Source organism: Rhinopithecus roxellana, chromosome 12 (assembly GCF_007565055.1).
Source record: "Rhinopithecus roxellana isolate Shanxi Qingling chromosome 12, ASM756505v1, whole genome shotgun sequence".
In the NCBI taxonomy this organism is placed as follows: Eukaryota; Metazoa; Chordata; class Mammalia; order Primates; family Cercopithecidae; genus Rhinopithecus; species Rhinopithecus roxellana.
The window spans coordinates 1-16,352 of NC_044560.1; the positions used below are offsets into that span (position 1 = coordinate 1).

At 45.8% G+C, this 16,352-nt stretch overlaps 1 protein-coding gene across 1 annotated transcript; it reads left to right on the forward strand.

Moving 5' to 3' along the window:
* Positions 1-405: 405 nt before the first annotated feature.
* Positions 406-10,533, forward strand: LOC104668935 (neuroblastoma breakpoint family member 3-like; the record flags this gene model as incomplete). The annotated part of the gene is made up of 9 exons (XM_030913650.1): positions 406-620; positions 1,994-2,066; positions 2,527-2,732; positions 5,003-5,054; positions 5,715-5,887; positions 6,597-6,648; positions 7,267-7,439; positions 8,142-8,193; positions 8,776-10,533. Coding segments are annotated over 9 exons (1,240 nt in total), but the record flags the coding sequence as incomplete, so codon positions are not given.
* Positions 10,534-16,352: the final 5,819 nt, after the last annotated feature.

The following is a 16,352-nucleotide window of genomic DNA, read 5'->3' on the forward strand; positions in this document are numbered from 1 at the left end:
AATTGGCCCCGTCTGCACCGCCTCATTTCTGTCCATGGCTTTGCATGTAGTGACTGCAAGATGGAGTATGTGTGTTTTCACGTGGAAATGTCCGTGGCCAGAGTGAGGAACTGAAAGGATGGATGTCTTTTTGAAACTGAATAAGGAAGACACCTATTTTTGTTTACAGAAGGGCAAGATGAATGGAACATCGTCGAGGATCTTACAGGAGCCCTCTCTGATATAGAGAAAGCCTGTAAACCTTTTTTCGTTCTTTCTCTTGGCCACAGACATTTCTTTAAACATGTACTGACCTTCTCCTTGGAGGTCTCCTTGAGGACATTGTCTCAGAAATCTCTGTCACAATATTCAATCTTATCACTCACCCCATTCCACTGTTAAATTTTCTCTACTATCTCACCGTAGGCAATATAAAGTCCTGGTTCACTCTCAGGAACGAGAGCTCAGCCTGTTAAGGGAGAAGTTGCGGGAAGGGAGAGATGCCTCCCGTGCATTGAATCAGCATCTCCAGGCCCTCCTCACTCCGGATGAGCCGGCCAACTCCCAGGGGCGGGACCTCCGAGAACGGCTGGCCGAGGGCTGTAGGCTGGCACAGCACCTCGTCCGAAAGCTCACCCCAGGTAAGGTTTCCATAGGACGTGATGACCCAAAACCCCAGGCTTATGCGAGACTCCAGACCTCTGTACTTTTACACTGACAGTTGTATCGGTGGTGTTTTTTTCCACTAAACATATGTGGCCGTGACATGACCAGGTCTTCTTGAGCGAGAACAGAGATGGGAAACCCTGCAACCCATGGGTTTGGAGTTCACAGTATTGCGAATGTCTCTCCTTCCTTGATGGAAGATGGTGTTTGGAGCCAGAGGCAACATCTCTCTAGTTGTAAAGGAGAGGAAGGAGGCTGTGTGACAGGAGGGTGCTTGTTAGAGTGAAAAGAGCTCTGGGCTAAGAATGAAGGTTCCCCAGCTGTCTCTTTGGCAGTGTTCTTAGTAACTGTCCTAGAGTGAGTGATTTTTCCCTCATGTGATTCTCTCTCCATCTGCAAAAGCAGGCAAATGGTCTCTTGCAAGGTTCTGAAGCATCCAAATGTGGGATCACTTATGACTGCTTTTGAAAATGAGATAAAATCCCTCGCTATGTGGTGTTGGAGAAGACACTTGATGTGGGGACATTTGGTGGTAGGAAGTGCTTCAGACTGGAGCACTCCCCATAGAGAGAATGTCCCTGAATAGCACAGCAGAAGGCACATGGAGGGCCTGTGAAATCTCCTGATACTTAGAGGACTGTGGGGCAAGTTTGTCCTCTCCTAAGAGAAAGAATTAGGTTCAAAATGCGAACTGTGACAGGACACCAAGCCTGTACCTGGGAATCAGATCTGTGTTGGGTTGACGGAGACAGCTGCCAAAGTCCAGAGAGAGGCTGCACAAGTCTCCAGTGATATGGGGAGCAAAGGTCTTTTCAATATTTGGCCACATCTTGATGGCGGCCCTCCAGATCAGAAATACATGCCTGATGGAACAGGAAATCATGCCAGGGCATTTTCTTTTTTTTTTTTTTTTTTGAGACGGAGTCTCGCTCTGTCGCCCAGGCTGGAGTGCAGTGGCCGGATCTCAGCTCACTGCAAGCTCCGCCTCCCGGGTTCCCGCCATTCTCCTGCCTCAGCCTCCCGAGTAGCTGGGACTACAGGCGCCGCCACCTCGCCCGGCTAGTTTTTTTTGTATTTTTTAGTAGAGACGGGGTTTCACCGTGTTAGCCAGGATGGTCTCGATCTCCTGACCTCGTGATCCGCCCGTCTCGGCCTCCCAAAGTGCTGGGATTACAGGCGTGAGCCACCGCGCCCGGCCACCAGGGCATTTTCTTAAAGATAAACCATGAGAGCTTTCAGTTGAATGGTGTCCCATGCCTAGATGTCTGTGTCTCTATGCACATTGGGCTGACTGTGCTTGCAGAGTGTGAAGTGGGAAATACCTGAACGAACACTTCTGTATTTACAGAAATTGATGAAGATGAGGATGAAGATGTTAAAGTTGAGGAGACTGAGAAAGTACAGGAACCATGTGTCCCCAGGTAACCCTGAATAATCAGGAGCAAGTAACGGGTGGTAACATATGAAAAACGTCTAGGAGGCACACCCTCTCTGGCGTGTAGGATGGACAAAAAGCCTGCATTCCCTTGGCCACAGTATGTGAAATTCAACCCAACTTAGACACAGGGTGTGGCAGCTGTTGTGTTTCTCTGTGTGTGGTGAGTGTCGTGTCTGTACCGTACAGGGATAGCTGAGTCTTCATCCTCCTCAGCTCCTATCTGTCCAGTGCAATGAACACCAGTTGCTCTCTTCCTCTCTGTCTCCCATGGCAGCCATGCTCTGTTGCAGAGAGAAGAGGATTGCCTGTTCCCTCTTAAAGGGAACCTCCTGTTTGCTTTCTGTGACCACTGTCTTAATGCCCCCTGTCAAAACTTACTAGGTCTCCCTGGGGTCCAATCCCTCTGTATTTAATCTTCTGGCATCTCTATCTCACCTCATCAGGGAGCTGTGGAAGGCAGAAGAGAAGGAAGAATCTGAGGACTCACTGGACAAATATGCCATCGCTTGTTCAAATAGCCACGGTCCTTGTGAGTCCAACCAGCCTCACAGCAACACCAAAATCACATTTGAGGAAGACCAAGTCAACTCATGTCTCATTGACTCGTCCTCTTCTGATGAATGGGAGGATGCTGTATTCATTATCCCAGGTAGCCTCTATTTTCCTTGTGTCTCATACCTCTTTCTGTGCTCAGGAAGTATAACCCCAAAGACAGACTCTATATACACAAGTTGGTTTAAATAAAAATCTACGATGGGATTCTAAACACAGATATCAGGGAGGTTTTCTGTCCTTCTCAGCTCATGTCATGCCTTTGTCTCGCGGTCCCCAGTGTGAAGTTACTGGACCCCAGGCAAGTGTGACAACCTCATAGACACCTGAATGCAGGGGGTGCATGGGAGGTAACTGTGAGGCTTCCTCGCTTCGATTCAGTATCTCTTGTCACCTGTGATTAAGTCATGTGTCCCCAAACAATGTCCATGGAGTTTCTATGCCTTTTGAAGAAGACTGGCAGCCTTGCCTTTGTATTTGGATGTATTGTTCCCCAGGCTTCACGACTCCCAGCTTTAATCTTGATCTCTTTTAAGTCAGCTTGGTTAGCTGCACAGTCACATTGAAATGTGGACGGAAACTTTTCTTGTTTAGTTTGCTGCTACAGTTCCATAAAGCAAGGCTGGACCCTGGTTCTCCACCCCATCAATGCAATAGCTGATCCACTGTTTCTTTGTAGCATCATAGATTGTTGTTGTTGTTGGTGGTGGTGGGTTTTTTTTGGCGATGGAGTCTTTCTCTGTCACCCAGGCTGGAGTGCAGTGTCACCATCTTGGCTTGCTGCAACCTCCGCCTCCCAGATTCAAGTGATTCTCCTGCCTCAGCATCTTGAGTAGCTGGTACCACAGGTGCACACAACCACATCTGGCTAATTTTTGTATTTTTAGTAGAGATGGGGTTTCCCCATATTGGCCAGGTTCATCTTGAACTTATGACCTCAAATGATTCACCTGCCTTGGCCTCCCGAATCACAGATTCTTTTTAAAGCAAGAGTTGTTAGAATGCGTCTATCAGTTGAGTTTCATGTACAGATGCCTCTGAACATTTAATGTCCGTGGTACCTGGTGATATAAGTCAGTATTGCAGCAACACTCCTAGAAAATTGTTCGACTAATTTTTGGAGATTTTGGGGGGAAAGTTTTATTTTCTTTGCATGGACTCAGGCAGGTAATATGGCATTATGGTCTACCCACAGAGGGCAATTTTGGCCTGTGGGTCTGGAAAGCAGGGTCATCTACTTCTCACCAGACTTAATCTAGACCACCCTAGAATATTCATGTCAGAATCCATGTTCTTGCCTTGAGAATAGTTAGGTCCTTGTGCTATGACTGGACAGTGTTTTGGTCATATGTGAAGTGTGAATTGCTTAATGTGACCTGCTTCTCTGAATTTATTTACAGAAAATGGTTGGGCTGAGAGTTGCCATCACTGTGGGTTTAACCTATATATCAATGTCGATTTCAATCACTCTGGAGTCGAGTCTGAAGCAGGGGCATGGCGTGGTTCAGTGAGCTTTAATATCTTCCTAGTCTCAGGCCATGCCAGTGCAACCCTGGACTGACTGTGAGGACATTAAACTCAAGGCAGGTGTGGTAAACTCACATCAAGCCACGCAGCACATGCCCGGGTGTTGTCTGTTAGATCAGTTCATCTGAATTAAATGTGTCTTGCCAGCTACAAAGTTCCTTATGAGTTTTGTTCCCAAAGCATGTCTGTGCGGTTCTTTACCTGCCCAAGGCCAGTGTCACCCTTGTCTGCCACTGAATCGGAGATGTGACCCAGGTTTCACTGAATTTATCCCCATTTTCTGTGTCTTCTCAGTTGGCTTGTTTTAGCTCATCTGTCCATCGTCTTGCTGGTATGTTTTCTAGATAAATGACTGACTTTTCACCCACAAAAGCCATAATAGCTGATGCTTCTGTGTAGAACCAGGTCTCATTGTAACTCAAGAGCTGGTATATTACACCCCTGCATGAAATCTCAGTGTCCACAATCTCATAAACTATCAAATCCTGGGTATTTGATGTGAGAAACCTGAATATTGCAGTATCTCTCCTACGAGGTGTTAGAACTATTTGCCTAAAATCTGTTGGGAAAGTCATTGCTCATTTGTGTACACAAACCTAGGACAGATCACACTGGGAGGATAACATTCCAAAACAGGGGAATTTTGCCCAAGGCTCCTGAAAGGAACCAAGTCAGTTCTCTCAAGACTTGACCTCAGGCCTGCGGTTATGTTTCTCTCAAAGTCTTCTGTTCCCACACTGAGAAGACTGATGTCCCTGTGTTAGGATTGGACAGAGGAATGTTTCTGTGTACAAGGAAGAACTGCTTCATGTAAGAGGCCCCATCTGAATTTATTTGCAGGACACTGGTGTGATGAAGTGAAAAAGGAGGACCAAGAGGCCACAGGTCCCAGGTGAGTGAGAAATTGTGGTCAGTTAATTTGCTGTTGACACCTAGAGACGCCAAGTGCAGGGAAAACAGTACATGCTGAAAATAGTGATTTTGCCTTATCAGACAAGTCTGAATTACGCCTACTAATAAAATTGCTTTTGGTTTTCATTACAGTAAATATTTAGGTTTCCATTTCTTCCTACGCTTATCATTTACTAACCTACTGAAGGTTGACCATACCTCAAAAGCTGTATTCTCATGGTGACTGCAGGGAAACTTGAGCACATTTTATGCAAAATTATTGAGCCCACTGTTTTCATGATCACTGTTCGCTGTTCGTCCTGAGGGCACAAATACAGAGTGTTCTTTGACTGCCTCATCAGTGTGTCACCTGGCCGATTCACTGAGCTCTTGCTCTCTCTGTCCCTGTCTCTGTCTCTGTCTCTGTCTCTCTCTCTCTGTGAGTGTGTGTGTGTGTGTGTGTGTGTGTGTGTGTGTTTCTCTTTCATCCTTTTCTACCTGGCCCTGATTGTGCCCACATAAACGCAGGAATGTGTTACATCGTTAATAGAGCTGTCCTTTTTCGTTTCAAACACTTCCTTATGTTACCTATGAAATCTACCTGGGGCTGTGTGGTTTCTGATTCCCCCTGGCTTATTCTTTACTTTTCCTACTTTTCCAGGCTCAACAGGGAACTGCTGGATGAGAAAGAGCCTGAAGCCTTGCAGGACTCACTGGATAGATTTTATTCAACTCCTTGCGGGTATCTTGAACTGCCTGACTTATGCCAGCCCTACAGAAATGCGTTTTCCTCGTTGGAAGAACAGCACTTTGGCTTGGCTCTTGACATGGACAGTGAGTACCTTACTATGAAGGTGATAAAATAAGGCTCCACCTGGTCTTCCAGATAGGGGTGATATTCCTGTTCCAAGTGGCCCTTCCTGACCCGAGAGATGTCATTGCTGCCGGCAGGACCTATGGACGCATATAGGTTGTAATGCACCTGTAGTTTCAGTTGGAAGCCCAGATACGAAATGGGTCAGTGAGCGTGGCTCTATTCCTAGTCTCCAGTCATGTCTGTGGCAACCTGAACCCACTCTCAGCACATTGGACCCAGGCAGATGTAAAAAATTCACAGAACTATGATTCGGACTCAAGGGTTTGTAGATTTACTCCTTGATTCTAATTTCAGTGTCTTGCGACCATGAACGAGTTGGGAATTTGATGAGACAGGGCTGAATACTCAGTTTTCCTCCTAGAAATCATCTGGGGCATTTTCTTTGAATTGATGGGAACAATAAGGCATAACTGTTTGCACAAACTTGGGATAAATGATTTTGGAATAACTGTCTACCAGAATAGGGACATTTCACCCTTGGTTCTGAGATGTAAATCCAAGAATCTCTATCATGACCGGCTTTGAGGCCTCCTGCAGTGTATCTCTCACATTATCCTGTTCTCATGCTGAGGAGCCTGTGGTCCCTGTGTGGGGATTAGACAGTGGACTGTTATGGATGTAGGTGAACTGGCTTATTTTGCCTGTCCCTGTCTGATTTTATTGCAGGAATTACAAAGGACCAAGAAGAGGAAGAAGACCAAGCCTCACCATGCCCCAGGTAACTCTCAGCAATTGTCAACAGCTCATTCTGTGTTGACACCTGGAGACTCCTGGTTCAGGGAAAACAGAGCGGGCCGACATTATCAATTACATCTTTTCAACCAAGCCTGAATCATTCCTACTAACATTGCTGTTGGTTTTCATTGCTGTAGATATTTAGGTTCTCATTTCTTCCTCCCCTTATCATTTACTAACCTACTGTAGGTGGACCATACTTCAAAAGCTCTATTCTCATGGTGACTGCATGGAAACTTGAGCACAATTGATGGAAAATTATTGATCACAGCCTTTTCATGATCACTGAATGCTGTGTGTCCTGAGGGCACTAACTCAGAGTGTCCTGTTACTCCCTCATCAGTGTGTCACCTGGACAATTCACCAAGCGCGCGCTCTCTCTGTCCCTCTCTCTGCCTCTGTTCTCTGTCTGTCTTTCTCTTTCATCCTTTTCCATTTGGTCCTGTTCTGTCCCAACATGAAGGCAATAATTTGTTACCTCATTCAATGATCTATCATTTTTCTTTCTTGACCACTTCCTTATGCTACCCATGAAATCTAGTTGGGGCTCTGTTGTGTCTGATTTCTCCTGACGTATTCTTTACTTTTTCTACTTTTCCAGACTCAGCAGAGAGCTGCTGGAGGTAGTAGAGCCTGAAGTCTTGCAGGACTCACTGGATAGATGTTGCTCGACTCCTTACAGTTACCTTGAGCTTCCCGATTCATCCCATCCCCAGGGAAGTTCCTTTTACTCATTGGAGGAACAACACGTTGGCTTTTCTCTTGGCGTGGATGGTGAGTACCTTTCTCTGAAGCTGATATGGATCCACTGAGTCTTCCGTATAGAGATCATATTCTCGCTCCACGTGGCCGTTACTGAGCTGAGAGATGTCACTGCTGCAGTGAGGACTTATAGGCACATGTAGGTTCAATGAAACTCTAGTTCCACCTGGAAGCCCAGACATGGGATGGGTCAGTGAGCATGGCTCTCTCCCTAGTCTCAGGCCATGCCTGTGGTGCTGATTCTCCTCTCACGACATTGGACCTGGGCAGATGTGACAAATTCAGAGAACTACGATTTTGACTCAAGGGTTTGTAGATTTCCTTTCTCACTCTAATTTCAGTGTCTAAAATCCTGACAACCATGAACAATCTGAGTATTTGATGAGACAGGGCTGAATATTGCAGTTTTTCTCCTAGAAATCATTTGAGGGCATTTGCTTTAAATTCATTGGAAAAATACGGCATAACCATTTGCCCAAACTTGGGACAAATGATATTGGGATAATGATCTACCAGAAAAGGGACATTTTACCCTTAGTTTCTGGGACAAAAACCAAGGAAACTCTATCATGACCAGCATTCAGGCCTCCTGAAATATATCTCCCACAGTGTCCTATTCTTATGCTGAGGAGCCTGAGGTCCCTGTGTAAGGATTAGACAGTGGATTGTTATGTGTGTAGGGGAATCAGCTTCATGTGTCTGAATTTATTGCAGAAACTGCAAAGTACCAAGAAGGGGAAGAAGATCGAAACCCACCATGCCCCAGGTAACTTTCAGCAATTGTGGACGCTTAATTCTTTCTTAATACTTGGAGACGACAGATCCAAGGGAAAGCAGTGTTTGGTTTCATGTTTTCAACGAAAGCTGAATTACTCCTACTGACATTGCTGTGGGTTTTCATTGCAGTAGATGTTTAGGTTTCCATTTCTTCCTCCCCTTATCATTTACTAACGTACCATAGGTTGACCATACCTCAAAAGCTGTACTCTCATGGCGACTGCATCGAATTTTAATCACATTTTATGGAAAACTATTGAGCTCACTCTTCATAATCACTGTTTGCTGTGTGTCATAAGGGCACTAACTCAGAGTGTCCTTTTACTCCCTTATCAGTGTGTCACCTGGCCAGTTCACTCAGTTCCCGCTCTCTCTCTCTGTCTTTCTCTTTCATTGTTTTCTACCTGGCCCTGTTCTATCCCAACATAAAGGCAACAATGGTTTACCTCGTTAAAAAGATCTTTCCTTTTTCTTTTTTAACCACTTCCCGATGTTACCCCTGAAATCTAGTTGGGGCTCTGTGGTGTCTGATTTCCCCTGGCTGCTTCTTTAGTTTTGTCTCCTTTTCCAGACTCAACGGGGTGCTGATGGAAGCAGGAGAGCCTGAAGTCTTGCAGGACTCACTGAGTGGATGTTATTCGACTCCTTCAAGTTACTTTGATCTACCTGACTCATTCCAACACTATACAAGTGCCTTTTACTCACTTGAGGAACAGCACGTCAGCTTGGCCCTTGACGTGGACAATGGATTTTTTACTTCGACGGTGATAAGGTTCCACCTGGGCTTCCAGATGGGAGTCATATTCCCACACTAAGCAGCCCTTACTAAGCTGAGAGATGTCATTGCCGCAGGCAGGACTTACAGGCACCTGTAGGTTTGAATGAAAACTGTAGTTCCGTTTGGAATCCCAGACATAGGATAGGAAAGTGGGCAGAACTCTATTCCATTCTCAGACCATGCAGTGGCAACCTGTACTCAGTCTGAAGACACTGGACCCAAGTTAGTTGTGACACGTTCACAGAACTCTGCAGCACATACCGGGAGTGATCTGTCAGATCTTCTAATTTGAACCAGGTATCTCTGGGTAGCTACAAAGTTCCTCAGGGATTTCATTTTACGGGCATGTCTCTGAGCTTTTATGCCTGCTCAAGGTCAGTGTCATCTTTGTGTTTAACTCATCCAAAGGTGTTACCCTGGTTCCAATGAACCTCCCCCCATTCTTTGTATCTTCAGTGTTGGTTTGTTTTAGCTGATCCATCTGTAACACAGGAGGGATCCTTGGCTGAGGATTGTATTTCAGAACCACTGACTGCTCTTGACAATTGTTAACCCACTAGGCTCCTTTGGTTAGAGAAGCCACAGTCCTTCAGCCTCCAATTGCTATCAATACGTAGGAAGACCACAGCTAGATGGACAAACAGCGTGGAGAGCCCTTAGCCCTGCTCCTCTCAATTCCGTCCTGTAAAGAACAGGAGCCAGGAGCCGCTGGCAGGAGACAGCATGTCACCCGGGACTCTGCCGGTGCAGAATATGAACAATGCCATGTTCTTGCAGAAAACACTTAGCCTGAGTTTCATAGGAGGTAATCACCAGACAACTGCAGAATGTAGAACACTGAGCAGGACAACTGGCCTGTCTCCTTCACACAATCCATGTCACCACCAATCACACAACAAAAAGAAGAAGAGATGTTTTGGGTTCGAAAAAAGTAAAAAGATACTGTAGCTACATTTCTTTATTTTGAACCCCAAATATTTCCTCATCTTTTTGTTGTTGTCATTGATTGTGGTGACGTGAACTCGTTTGTAGAGGACAGGTCAGCTGTCTGGCTCAATGATCTACATTCTGAAGTTGTCTGAAAATGTCTTCATGATTCAATTCAGCCTAAACGTTTTGCCAGGAACACTGCAGAGTCAATACTGTGAGTTTCCAACCTCAGCCTATCTATCTGCGGGCATAGAAGGTCTAGTTTGTCCACCACCATTATCGTGACATCAGGACTGGTTACTTGGTTAAGGAGGGGTCTAGGAGATCTGTCGCTTTTAGAGACAACTTACTTATAATGAAGTATTTGGGAAAGTGGTTTGTAAAGGTATAAATGTTATGTATTCCAATGATCATCCTCTAAACATTTTATCATTTATTAATCATCCCTGCCTGTGTCTATTATATTCATATCTCTACACTGGAAATTTTCCGTCTCAATTTTTATTCTGCCTCTCTTTTTGCTAGTGTCTGCTGTTGAAAAAAAAAAAACATTCTCTGCCTGAGTTTTCATTTTTGTCCAAAGTTATTTTAATCTATACAATTAAAAACTTTTGCCCATCACTCTGGACTGTTGGATTGTTTTTTACATTCAGTGTTAGAATCTTTTATTATGCTGATTGGTTTTGGTGGGTACTGATACAAATTAATAAAAAGATTTTCATTTCTCTGTTTATTTTCTAATCTCTTCCACATTGTAGGCTATGTTTATGATATGTAGCAGAATATATTTACTACATTTCTTGATTCTAATTATTTTATTCTTTGTGTGTGTGTGTGTGTGTGTGTGTGTGTGTGTGTGTGTGTCTGTGTCTGCCTTTGGCATTTAGGAAGGGTTGCATAGCTCAGGCTTAATATTGGACTAAAAATGTTTTTGATAGTTTTCCCCCCTTTGAACTAGACACACTTCTAATATTTGGTTTATATGTTTTAAATTATGACTTTCAACGTCAAAGATTTCCATAAGACCGCAAATTACATATGCATTATCTTTTTTCTACCTCCCTTACCTGCCACTTCTTTTTTTTTTTGTTTTGTTTTGTTTTTTTTTTTTTTTTTTTTTTTTGAGACGGAGTCTTGTCTGGCTCTGCCGCCCAGGCTGGAGTACAGTGGCCAGATCTCAGCTCACTGCAAGCTCCGCCTCCTGGGTTTACGCCATTCTCCTGCCTCAGCCTCCCGAGTAGCTGGGACTACAGGCGCCCGCCACCTCGCCCGGCTAGTTTTTTGTATTTTTTTTTTTTTTTTTTAGTAGAGACGGGGTTTCACCGTGTTAGCCAGGATGGTCTCGATCTCCTGACCTTGTGATCCACCCGCCTCGGCCACCCAAAGTGCTGGGATTACAGGCGTGAGCCACCGCGCCCGGCCTGCCACTTCTCATAATAGTAATTGAACGTAAACATACACTAGTGACATTCTGTGATTGTCTTCTTGGCCCCACCTTGGTTTTTGGTTAGATCCACAATTAAATATGTTAATGCTCATGAGCTATTCAAAAGTGAATGTCACGATCCTCACTTGCTGAGTGGTACTCATCCTTAACAGAGTCCTCATGAGGGAATCAGGTCTCGCTGAGCTTAGCATGTTTAATCATCTTATCTCACGGTCTGGATGCATGGATCGCATGACTGGATATAAGGTGCTCGCCCAAAATGATTTTTCTTGAGTTTTTAGGAGATATTGTCTTCCCTGGGGGACATACACGGTGTATGTTCTCATTGTGGGATTCTATTTTGTTCTACCAGGACCTCTAATTTCTGCCAGTTACTTCGTTCATGTGTTCTCTTCACCACGAGTCTCCAGAGGGTGCTTCCTCTGTCCAGGCCTCCCCATCTCCCAGCAATTCTGCGTTTCCAAGATTGGCGCCTCTGGTCCTCTGCCCGGTGAAGCCCCTTCCTTTCAATTTCCCAGTAGCCAGTGCTCTAATCCACCAGGTCTCAGGCGTGGTCTGTTTCTCCACACGCTCTTTCTGAGGATAGTTTTTCCTGTGTTCTGTCATGAACAGGCCTGCCCTGCTGTTCTGGCCTCGATTTGCATAGTGTTTCCTGTTCTCTCTGCAGTTGTGTGGCTCTCAGACCTAGCTAAAGACAATCTCCTGAGGGCCAAGTGTTCCCTAGCCCAGGTGTTTAGGGCCAGGGTTACGGGTGGGATTTTTGACTCTCTAAGTTAACCCGTAGGGCTTTGAAGTGTCCATTGAGAAATTCAGCAGTCATCATCCTAGGTGGACTTGCTCTCTCCTATCCTCCTACTTCTGCTATGCTTTTCTAGTATTATAGTTTATATTTTGTTGCATAATCCATTTTGAGTTAGTTTTTGAGTGAGTATTGAGGTTCAGGTGAATTTTTTTCCTTTGGGGATATGCATGTCCAGTTGTTTCTGCAAAATTTGACAAGGGAGCGCCTTCTCCACTGAATCATATTTGGACCTTTGTCAATCCATTGGCTGGTTGAGACTGGTGAGAGGACTGTCCTGGTGTTTGGACAGAGAGACTGGGCATGAAGTCGGGTGGTTCTTAAGGGAAAAATTAAGGAAGGCCCATTTTTGTATGCGGCATAGGAAAGCCCCAAGCACAATTGGGGTACCCTCTACCAGCATGTTGCAGCACACTCATCTCTGCTCTCTCCACCTCTCCTGCTGCAAAAGCTTGGGTGTGCATAGACACTGAGGTCGAGTGGTGTCTTTGGGCACTTTTGAGCATTGACACTGAAGCTCCAGCATCACATCTTAGAATATCAAGCAGCCGGGTGGATCGCCTGAGGCCAGGAGCTCACGCCCAGCCTGACTAGCATGGTGAAACCCCGTCTCTGCTAAATACAAAACAAATTGGCCGGGCATGGTGGTGCATGCCTGTAATGTGAGCTACTGGGGAGGCTGAGACAGGAGAATCGCCTGTGTACCTGGGAGGCGGAGGTTCCAGTGAGCTGAGATCACACAATTGCACTCCAGCCTGGGCACGAGAGCAAAACTCCGTCCCCCAAAAAATAAATAAATAAAAGTAAAAGAATATCAAGCAGCCAAAGAAGCATGAAAACATGACACATAATGAAGAATCTAATGATCTAGTTGAAATTGAGACACATGTTGGAAATAGAAGAAAAGGACATTAGAACAGTTAGTAAAATTTTATTTTAATTAAATAGAGAGGTTAAAGAATTTTTACATATCAAATTCTCTAGATAAAAACCATGATTTACAGTCTGAAATGGAGGAAGGCACTGGACTAAACACTGCAGAAGGGAAGGTTATCGAACTAGAAGGGATAGAAGTTGAAACTGACATAAATGAAGCACACAGTAGCAAATGACTTGAAAACACAAAGCCCATGAGGATAAACACTTTCCACATCCTCCAGAGGGCTAAATGGAATCCCTGAAGGGCGTGTAGTGGAGAAGAGAGACGAAGATATTTCAAACATATTGGATGGAAGATTTAGAAGCTCTATGGAAAGCATAAACTTCAAATATTACAGAAATACAACTATTCTAAGAACAAGAAACATGAAGAAAACTTCACCAAGGAACACCTTAATCAAATCCGTCAAAACCAGTGACAAAAAAGAAATCCTAAAAGTAATCAAAGGTGAAAGAACATGTTACATACAGAGCACTGCCTAGAAGGATGGCATAAGATTGCTCATAGGAAACTTTACAAACAAGAAGTTTGCAATAAAGCACTTAGAAAAACTGTCACCGGCTGGGCGCGGTGGCTCAAGCCTGTAATCCCAGCACTTTGGGAGGCCGAGACGGGCGGATCACGAGGTCAGGAGATCGAGACCATCCTGGCTAACACGGTGAAACCGCGTCTCTACTAAAAAATACAAAAAACTAGCCAGGCGAGGTGGTGGCGCCTGTAGTCCCAGCTACTCTGGAGGCTGAGGCAGGAGAATGGCGGGAACCCGGGAGGCGGAGCTTGCAGTGAGCTGAGATCCGGCCACTGCACTCCAGCCTGGGTGACAAAGCAAGACTCCGTCTCAAAAAAAAAAAAAAAAAAAAAAAAAAAGAAAAACTGTCGCCTACAACTCTACACCCGGTCAAATTATCTTTCAAATATAAACATGAGATTAAATATTTTTGAACAGAAAACAAAAGGATCTCAATATGCAGATGGTGTGATCCTATGGAGAGAAGATCCCAAATAATAATCACAAAGGCAAATACACATACATGCTCACAGACACCACACACACACACACACACACGCACACACACACACCACAGAGTTAATAAGTGAACTTAGCAAACATTCAGCAAACAATCCATTGTGTTAGCAATGAACAATCCGAGAAGAAAATTGACAAAACGACTTCATTTCTATTAGCATCTATAAGAATAATATGCCTGGGAATAAATTTGCTCAAGAAGGTGCAGTACTTGTACACAGACAACTCCTGAACATTGCTCGAGGTCACGTGGTCCTGCACCCACCGGCAAAGGGATGGTCTGGGCTCAAAACACAGCCCCGCCCGTCCACAGCAACCCATGAAATTGGCGGGAAACCTGACAGCCAAGTGGCGGATTGGCTTTTTTTTCCCACCCTTCTTTTTCCCCAGAACAGTGACCTCCTGTCACCAGGAAGCCGGCTTTCTCAGATCAAAAGCAAAGGAAGGGAGGGGATTCCCAAACAACCTCCCTCCCTGGGGTCCAGGCAGCGTAGGTCTAGGTCCCCCTAATAACGGAGGTCTCCTTTGAGTGAGCGATGTGAGCACATGAGCAGACCTGCCGGCAAAAGGGGACCAGCCTGGATTACCAGCACTTCGGGAGGCCGAGGCAGGAGGATCGCTTAGGCACAGGAGTTCGAGACCAGCTTGGGCAACATAGAGATTTTTTTTTTTTTTTTTTTGGTAGGGACCCAGTCTCTACAAAAAAATTAAAAAATAAAAAAAAATTAGCTGGACTTGGTTGAGCCTGGGAGGTCGAGGCTGTGGTGAGCCATGATCGTGCCACTGCACTCCAGCCTGGGTGATGGAGTAAGATCCTCTTTCAACTAATCCAAAATGAAAACCAAAAACAAGGACAGAAGATGCAGAGAAGATCCAGCACCATGCTAACCTCAGAGGAGGCGGCGGGGGTTGGTGACGATCCCCTGGAGTTTTTTTCTTAAAGACCCTCATTCAGTCGAGTCACAGTGGATCACGCCTATAATCCCAGAGTTTTGGGAGGCCGAGGCTGGTTACCTGGCTTTGGGGTGATTGAATCCCTGCTGCACTGGGGGGCTGGAGCGTTCTCAAGGGCAGCCTCTCTTTCAGCCCATTAGCAGCTCATGCCTTTTGCTCTTAGATGACTCAGAGGCAGGAAATCAAATCATCTCACTAAAGTCACTAAAAAACTGTTGTTAAACTACTAAAGATGCTGTGCTTTCGATCAGAGGACAGTGCATTTCTTCATTCACTGAACCCTGGCTGAGCCCTCCTGCTGTGGGAGGCTGCCCCTACAAGAAAAGGAGCTCCTGCCCCCAGGTTCTCCTGAGTAGCTGAGGGACGTGGACAGGAAACCAGGCCTACAGAGTGGAGGGTTCTGCTGAGAGCAGAGTCATCACCACAGCCCGTCCCCAGGGAGCCCCCCATGGAGGCTGCATAAGCAAACGTGGCCCACGGGAGGCAGGATGTCCTCACACAGGTTTGAAGAAGGGGCTGGGGCTGGGATGCCTGTGCCTTTCACAGGGCGTGTAGCCCACCCCACACCTCACTCTCTTGGGTCTAGCTGCTGAGCTAACTTCCAGAATTCCGGAATCACAAACTCAACTCGGGTTGGAAACAGTGCAGGGACTGAGTCACTGGTACCATGAACTTGGGGTGGGGTCTGAGAATCTGCATTTCTCACAAGTCCCAGGTAAAGCTGATGCTGAAGGCCCAGGGACCATACTTTGAAGACCCCTGGCCTGGAGGCGAGGTCGAGGGCCAGGAGTCTAAGCAGGCCAGAGCCAGCCTGCTGCCTATTTTTGTAAACCAAATTTTGTTGGAACACTTCCATGCCCGTTTGTTTACAAATCCTCTCAGGCTGCTTCTGAGCTCCAAGGCCAGGGCTGCGGAGCTGCAACAGAGACTGGCTGGCTGGCAAAGCCTACATTATTTACTATCTGGTCCTTTACAGAGTCTGTGGGCACCTGCTCTACACCATCCTCTCTCCCAGGTTCAGGGGACACCTTGCCACTCCTCCCTTCCAGCTCACCATCAGCTGCCACTGCTGCTTCCCAGACCCCTGAGAAAATACAAGCAACCAGAAGTCACCTTCCCCACACAGGGACACGATCTATGCTCAAAGGCGCCTTCCTTCCTGTGGCTACCCAGTGAACCGGCCCCACAGTGTCCATGGCCACGTGGCCACTGCCAGCCCCACACCCACTCAAGGGCATCCCAAGCCCATTTCTCCTTCTTCTGAAGGCACTGC